The following is a 7310-nucleotide window of genomic DNA, read 5'->3' as shown; positions in this document are numbered from 1 at the left end:
TTTTGTTTTCCTTTTTGTTTTTTCTCTTCTTCTCTGATCTGCTCTGAGCAAGCAAACCGTCATGGCTAACTGCACGAAAACACAGCATGACCTACGACTTTCATGGAGTCTGGGACAAGCCCGAAACGCCGAGCAAGTGGGTCGTCCCGCTCCTCAACGCCCACACCAACTTGACCGAGATCAAGGGCGCCATGGACCTGCTCTGGCGTAACGGCATCAGCTCGGACAAGGTCACCTTGGGCATGGCCTTTTATGGCCGGGCGTTTACCGCCAGCAGCCCCAGCTGCCTGACCCCGGGGTGCACGTTTGAGTCGGGCGCCAACGCGCAGCTCTGCAGCCGCGAGGTCGGCATCATCCTGAACTCGGAACTCGACCAGCTCATCAGCTCGCGGCAGCTCACGCCCACGCTCGACGAGGCGGCCGCTGTCAAGCTGCTGACGTGGGATAGTAATAAGTGGGTGGCGTACGACGATGGCGACACATTTGCCTTGAAGGCCAAGTTCGCGCGCAGCCAGTGCCTGGGAGGGCTGATGGTGTGGACTGTTTCGCACGACACAGAAGACGCAAAGTACTCGCAGCTGTTGGGCAACGTGGCGAAGCGCAAGTTCAATGCCGTCGTCCGGAGGAACGTCGGCGATGGTACGGGGGAAGACGACGGCTACGAGTACACGGCCGAGTATAAGCAGCAGTGTCGGTGGACGGGCTGCAACGAGAGTGAGTCTCCCCCTGTTTTGTTGCCCCGGTTCATCATTACTGCTCTATCGACTGGAGACTGATCACCCCAACCCCTGGATAGACTGCCCTTCCGGCTGGATCCGCATGCTGCGCAAGGACTCCGGGGCCAGAGGCGAGGAGTACATGGTCGATGAAACCGGATGCGGCGGCTATGGCCAGCACCAGCTGTGCTGTCCCCCGAGTCAGACGCCCCCGACTTGCGGCTGGTATACGCACAACAACGGAAGATGCGCCAACAAGTGCCCGGATGGCACCAGGGAGATTGGCAGCAACGCCAAGTACTGCCATCTAGATGCGATGGGTGGGTTCAGCTACCATACTTACCAGGCGGCATGCTGCACCACGGGCACGGAGAACATGAAACTGTACGACCAGTGCGACTGGACGGCGTGGCCGTTCTGTAATTCGGTCAACACCTGCCCGGGGAACCAGACGATAGTCGCCTCGTCCTGGACGGGCAGCGGAGACGCGATGTGCATCGCCCAGAGCAAGAGAGAGTACTGCTGCGACAACAACGACGAAAACTCGCAGTGGAGCGAGTGCGCATGGCATAGCGACCTCAGCCAGAGCAGCACGACGCAACCGGCCGATTTCTGCCACGCCAACTGCCCCCAGGACACGGTCCGTGTTGCCATGGACCAGACGGGGTGCTCCGGGGGCAGCGCCTCGGCCGAGTGCTGCACGCCGAACATCAAGACCATCTCCAAGCGGCAGTCCGGCCAGGATGCCGAGTACGAGTACTACCTGGAGAGATTCCTCGCGTCCCCAATCTGCGCCAACTCGGGCATCTACGAGCACTGGGACTTCCTGGGCATCCTGATCCGCGACCTCTTGGCCTTCAACGCGGAGTCGTACACGGTGGCGCTGGTCACGGCTCTCTTCTGGGGCAGCCCAACCGTGTCGCAGAAGGACCTCTGGAATCGCCAGATCGCGGCCGTCACCCAATTCACCAGCCTTTCGTACGCCAACCTGCACGACTACCTGATGAGCAGCGAGGCCAGCTACATCTACGTGAGCGCCGGCAGCACTCAGGGTGCGGAGTACATTGTCTGCAATCTGAACCTCCTCGCCAGCCAGGTTGCCAACTGGCTCGCCGGGAAAGGTGGCGGCGGCGGCGGCGGCGGCTCGACCGTCACCTGCGTCTGTGTCAGGAGTGATTGCTGCGCGGAGGAAGACAGCGACTGCATTGGCTTCGACGCCGAGTCGGAGTTCTCAAAGAGAGGGCTGCCTGTGTCGCCAGCCAAGGAGCTGGATAAGCGCGGAAAGGCACGATCATACATGATCAAGCTCAACAACCACAACACCGCCCCTATAACCGTCTTGGACTACCCGTGGGAGGCGCCCACGGTATGTAATTGTGCCCAGCAGACTTTCTTCTTCCAGATTTCCTCTTCCTCTGCGTCTTCTTACTCTTCCCTTTTCACTTTTTTTTAGCTATACACCGCTCACATATCTTGGATCTAGTACCCCTCGACAGGACAGTTCACGAGTCCAAGAGACAACGCTATCCTTTCCGAGGCATGGGACTTCGACCCCAACTGTCCCCAGTTTCGACCCAGGTCCGTTTCCTTGACACCGGTGGGCACTACTTCTACCAGTGGTTTTGACTGTGAGTCGTCCCGTCCGAGCTAGAGCTCTTGCTCAACCTCGTCCAAGTTCCGCGACTGATCCGGACCCCATAGCGGAGCATGTTTTCGAGCGGAATGCGATACCGAAGTGGTCTCAGAACGCCGTCGACGGTGTGTTGGCAGACAGGGCCACGCCGTTCAAGATGAATGGGGTCCAATACCTTGTTCCGCTTAACTTTTTCACTCACACCTTGTTTCACATCGTTAATCCCCAGGCAGGGCCGGCCGCCGGTGGCGCCCCATACACAGACTTCCGATCACGTATCATGAACGCCTTGGGGTCGACGCAAAATCGCGCCGTCATGTCGCTCGTCAGAAAGCAGATGAACCTTATGAAAGAACAAGTAAGCCCGTTCCCTCCTGTCTGATGCCGTGCAGGCACAACGCATAGGTGGCTGCGTTCTGAGGTTTCCCTAACATTGGCTCTTGTTTTCCCCTTTTACAGATGTGGGCCTACGAGGACAACGAACCCGTCAAAAGGAGTTTATGGAGAATTGGCTGTACGGCAAGAATGGACAAGCCCCAAACCTGCAGGAAGCGTTGCGGAACATCCGTAATGTATGTGACTCCTACTGGCGCCCCGCTTCATCAGTCCTCTCTTGGTCGTCTGCAGGGACTCAGGGAGTGTCCAAACTCCAATTGAGGCCAACTCGTCGAGCTAATGCCACAACCCAGGTCATTGCCACATTCAAATTCCACAATGAAGCAACCCCCAATACCAAGCTCAAGACGGTCATCGAAACCATCCGAAAGGAGATTCGCGCCGCCGAGCGGCTTCATTTCAGCATTTTCAACGTTAGAGTGTACGCGCTCGACCATTTTGATGCCTGGATGGCGAGCTTCTTTGCGGATATGGCGACCTATGCGAAGGAGTGGCTTAACCGATACATCAACGACCTGGAGTTGGTGGGTGGAAACAACGCCCAGATCATGGCTCTGATTCCCCAGCTTCGGGCAGAGACCAACAGCTTGGCAATATCTCAAACGAACTTTTACCCGCAATTGCCATAGTTCATAGATAGCTTTAAGAACCTGCCGTCCTCGGGTGCGTGCGCGGATTCTCTCGAAGGGTTCAATAAGGAGGGTTGCAGCTGAGGTAGCAGCAGCGCTGCCGCTAGACCAATAGAGTTACCTACAAATATCGGAAATAAAATACGTTAACTATAGATAACTAACTAAGTTAACTAGTTAAATGAAACAAATTAGGATTTTTCCGCACTAAGCAGAGCAAATCTTACTTGACCCTATTTGTAAATCATTGAGGGCATTCAGAGCCCGGATTCATATGTTTCTCCTATCCGAGGGGTTGCTATGACCCCTGGCTGGATGGGGCGGAAGACGCCGCGGGATTTTTCCAAAGGACTCACCATCGGCAGTTTAGACGAATATTTTGTATCGTGGGCGGCCTGTGTAAAAATTGGCGTCTAGTTTGTCAACACCGGGAGTGAGGACCTGGCTAGACTAGGCTGCCTAGTTTATGTCGGGTATTAGAGTTGTGGATGAATATGAGGATCGGCTTGTGGCTCGGAAGGAAGAGAAAAGAGAAGAGGAAGAGAATCGGTCCATACCTTCCGGCGGTTGCTCGTATGTCCCATGGTGGCTGCTGGCGGTCTGGCACAAGTCCGGTCGCCGAAATGTCCGAATCCCCAACCCGCCAGCAGGCTCCTACAGTCCTACTGCTATTTCTGCCTTCAGTTTAGTGACCTCTCAACCTTCTCGGGCTTCTACCTTCGGAAAGCAGATTGACGAGACTTCTATCGCGGATATTAGCAACGTCTCGACGGTCCAGCAGCTGCCCAAGGTTACATTAAGGACCGGGACTAGCAGCAGAACTTTCGTCCTCGAAATCCACGTCGACAAGAAACGGTCGAAAGGGAGAACAAGCTGGATCCGGCATTACGGGGATTAGATTCCTGAGGTCGATGGAGAGGATGCGAAGAACAAACTATTAAGCTAGGGTCTCGATCGAGCATTCTAGCAGGCGAAATCGGTTATCTCGAGCAAGCTTCGCGATGCCGTCACCTCGATCCATATCAGTTTCGACCTTCGGACCTCGCCAAACAACTTGCTGATGCTCGCCGTTTTTGGGCACTTCATCGATCGAATTACCGGTACCAGGCCCGTCTTTTAGGCCTTGGATGCATCAGGGATCGCACAGCGGCAAGAACATTGCAAACAGCGTTGAAGACGTTTTGTCAAGGATTGGGAATTCGAGCAGAAGATCGGGACAGCAATGTCAGACAACGCGGAGAATAGGTAACGACACATGCCTCACGGCCCTGTACCTTCATTTCAGCGTTAACTTCAACCCAACGGACATTAAGCATCAACGAATGCGATGCTTTGGGCATAGTCTGAACCTCGTCGCGAAGGCCTTTCTTTTCGGGGATGACTCGACTAAGGTACTTTCGAGATTACCAGCGATGTCTTGGAGCAGCAACAACAGGAACAACGGGCTCTTGAGCACTGGCGTAAGATGGGTCCCGTTGGTAAGCTTTGGTTTGAGATGGCGGCAGCGCTGATCGGCACGGTTTATTGTTCGGCGAACCAATATATCCCCGAGCCTCGCTCCCTTTCCTCATGTTCGAAATAGTGTCTCTTGCCGCTTATGCCCCGTGAAAGCCGACGAAACCATGAGAACTCAACAGAGCTCAGATCCAACTTCATCCAGCCGCGATACGCATCCTCGTGCAACTCGGGCTCCGCCATGTAGTCTGTCTCCAGCAGCCACACCAACGCACCTTCGCCGGTACTCAGAAACTTCCGCTTCTCTTCGATGTCGACCGCACAGCGCAGCGGTGGCGGCTTCTCGGGTAGTGCAGCCAGCGACGCCGCACTCTCCGAGTCAAGGACCAGACAAGTACAGAAGCGGGGATTCTCCTCGGGCTGCACTCCGGTCTCCACCCCCGCAACCCACCGGCGAAAGTACTCGCCCAGGGCCATAAACCTGGCATCGCCGGTGGTGCCGCCGCCGTCGAGATGCGCGAGCCCCTCCCGATCCTCAATGACTTCGACGTAAAAACGGCGAAAGAGCTCCTCGTTGGGCTCGTCGAAATCAACCCGCTCCCTCTCGCACAGCGCGCCGTACGCATGAAAGCGGCCGTCGTGGCACCACCAATGCACGTAGCTCTTGAGACGGTCCAGCGCGACGGCGAACAGCGCGTCCGACCCGGGGCCGTAGGCGGTGCGCAGAATGGTGTAGCCCCACGAGCCGTGCGCGTGGCCGCGCGGGAGCCCGATGTACCAGTCGAGCCTATTCAGTCTGCCGCTTGCGATCCTATCTTTTGGAGGCGGGCTTCTATCCCAGAGGTGCTGGGGGACAGGCCCGAATGTGGGCGGTGGCATGGCTGTAGTGGTTGAAATTCGGATCGTGGTCGCTGTGTTGTGTGCGTCAAATGGCGGGAGGGATGTAGAAAACATATTAGGGCTGTAGTGTACGCGGTGAGTGGGCCACTCACTGATATGGGCCACTCACTGATAAAGTACGTTATTTGTAGCTAAAATAACCTAAAGTACTAGGCCAAGGCAGCTGCGTACTAAAGCTTCCCCCTGGCCACGGGACCACAAACCAGCTCCACGACATCTTCGCTCACCGGGAGTTGTTCTTCCTGGAAGCTCCGGCTCCTGGCGCATCTACTTCTTCAATGTGACTGTGAAAGTGGCCGTGACGTTGTTCCCCTGGCCAATCTTGGATGCAACCTGCGAAGAAGATATTAGCTCCTCATGCATCAACGTCCAGATCCAACCCCAATCGATCTTTGCAATTGAAAGATCATAAAACCTACATAAACAGAATGGGTCTTTCCTTCCTCGGACCACGACCACTCGGCATTCTCTCCGGCAACACCGTTTGTTCCACACATGCTCGACAAGGTCCTGGTTGACAGTGGTGTTGGACTTGTCGTAAAAGGCAACCTTGGTCTTGTTGGTAGTGCCTGTGCCGTAGGGCATCATGATGAGCAGGATCAAGACCTTATTGGGGTCCAACCCTGTGTAGACCGTCACGCCGGTAGTTCCCGTCGCGGTGTTTTCCCTGGACGCGAATTCACCAGCTTGTGTGTTGCTGGTATGGGGCTTGACGATGCCGGGGTTGGTCTTAATCCTGCCATACCAGGTTGCCATGCTTGTCGGGGTAAAGGGGTAGAGTGTAAAGTCGGTCTGATTGTCGACGACGAGGTTCACTGTGCACACCTTGAAGAGGAGGTGAGTTAGTATGGTTCCATTCTGGATGAGAGGGATCAACTTAGGTAAAGGAGAAGCACCATTTTGCTTTGAATTCTCGAAGTTTGAGACGTAGAATGGAAGATTGGAAACTACTGAGAGTATGGTAAAACGGGTTTGGGAGGTTGATGGGTGTTTGCTGAGTGCTGGGATGGCTCGCAAGATAAATACTCCTTTTTGAGCCAGGTCTCGTCTTGTTCTAGACTGCCCACAGACGGCATTCCATGATGGGCTGTACCAGCGGGATTTGGATTCAAGCTGCACTGCAGCAGGTGAGTATCGATATGAAAGTTGGCAGTATGCAGGGTAGGGTCTGGAACGCGCCACAATTGGGGTGTTTTCATCCCGGGGGCGGCATCATTGGGTATCTAAGTTGTATCCCAGATAGCCACGGCTGATGCTCTCCGAAGGAGAGCGTCCTGTGTGTGGGTTTGCTGTAGCCTATGCAGCATTGGATACCTGTGACTCCAACCAACGACATTCCTCTTATCGGGTTCACCTCAACGGCCGCCCTACAACGCAGCTTCGGCGGTGCGTCCTGAGCCGCAAATTGACGGTGATCCAAGAGATTCCGCCATGGCAGCCGCCTGTTTCGGTGAGAAATCACGCAACGTCGCCGCATGACCTCTCCATTCCGCCAACTCCGCACATGTTCACGGTGGCGACATAGACAAGGGTTCCTCTCGTTCTATGTGAAAGGGAAAGCACATCTAACTACATCTAGAC

General features: G+C 55.3%; 5 protein-coding genes across 5 annotated transcripts in view; 1 reads left to right on the top strand and 4 right to left on the bottom strand.

The window, feature by feature from the left end:
• Window positions 1-85: 85 nt before the first annotated feature.
• N656DRAFT_828711 (glycoside hydrolase family 45 protein) lies at window positions 86-3440 on the top strand (the record flags this gene model as incomplete). The annotated part of the gene is made up of 6 exons (XM_064818551.1): window positions 86-714; window positions 797-2082; window positions 2200-2344; window positions 2418-2707; window positions 2809-2921; window positions 3039-3440. Coding segments are annotated over 6 exons (2728 nt in total), but the record flags the coding sequence as incomplete, so codon positions are not given.
• Window positions 3441-4895: 1455 nt separating this feature from the next.
• Window positions 4896-5708, bottom strand: N656DRAFT_797517 (uncharacterized protein; the record flags this gene model as incomplete). The annotated part of the gene is made up of 1 exon (XM_064817652.1): window positions 4896-5708. One exon carries the CDS (start codon window positions 5706-5708, stop codon window positions 4896-4898), a length of 813 nt encoding a protein of 270 aa, XP_064670533.1.
• A 159-nt stretch (window positions 5709-5867) lies between these two features.
• Window positions 5868-6580, bottom strand: N656DRAFT_636117 (uncharacterized protein). Its single transcript, XM_064810385.1, has 2 exons — window positions 6149-6580; window positions 5868-6062 (listed from the first exon to the last, which is right to left on the bottom strand). The coding sequence occupies exons 1-2, from the start codon at window positions 6483-6485 to the stop codon at window positions 5953-5955; spliced, it is 447 nt and encodes a 148-aa protein (XP_064670532.1). The 5' UTR covers window positions 6486-6580; the 3' UTR covers window positions 5868-5952.
• On the bottom strand, window positions 6581-6981 carry N656DRAFT_636087 (uncharacterized protein). The gene has a single exon (XM_064810384.1). It carries the CDS (start codon window positions 6926-6928, stop codon window positions 6677-6679), a length of 252 nt encoding a protein of 83 aa, XP_064670531.1. The 5' UTR covers window positions 6929-6981; the 3' UTR covers window positions 6581-6676.
• Window positions 6982-7043: 62 nt separating this feature from the next.
• N656DRAFT_751939 (GTP cyclohydrolase I) overlaps window positions 7044-7310 on the bottom strand; it is a 1584-nt gene continuing 1317 nt past the window's right edge. The window contains exon 3 of the mRNA XM_064813024.1: window positions 7044-7310. Within this exon, the coding sequence (XP_064670530.1) occupies window positions 7305-7310 (6 nt within the window). The 3' untranslated portion in view covers window positions 7044-7304.

Source organism: Canariomyces notabilis, assembly GCF_033297395.1.
Source record: "Canariomyces notabilis strain CBS 508.74 unplaced genomic scaffold N656scaffold_9, whole genome shotgun sequence".
In the NCBI taxonomy this organism is placed as follows: Eukaryota; Fungi; Ascomycota; class Sordariomycetes; order Sordariales; family Chaetomiaceae; genus Canariomyces; species Canariomyces notabilis.
This window is presented reverse-complemented; position numbering and strand designations above follow the sequence as displayed.

Coding starts and splice junctions, on each gene's coding strand:
- N656DRAFT_636087 (XM_064810384.1), bottom strand. CDS start 6,928: ATGAAAACACCCCAATTGTGGCGCGTTCCAGACCCTACCCTGCATACT.
- N656DRAFT_636117 (XM_064810385.1), bottom strand. CDS start 6,485: ATGGCAACCTGGTATGGCAGGATTAAGACCAACCCCGGCATCGTCAAG. Junction 6,063..6,148: donor GAAAGACCCATTCTGTTTAT/GTAGGTTTTATG, acceptor TCTTCTTCGCAG/GTTGCATCCAAGATTGGCCA.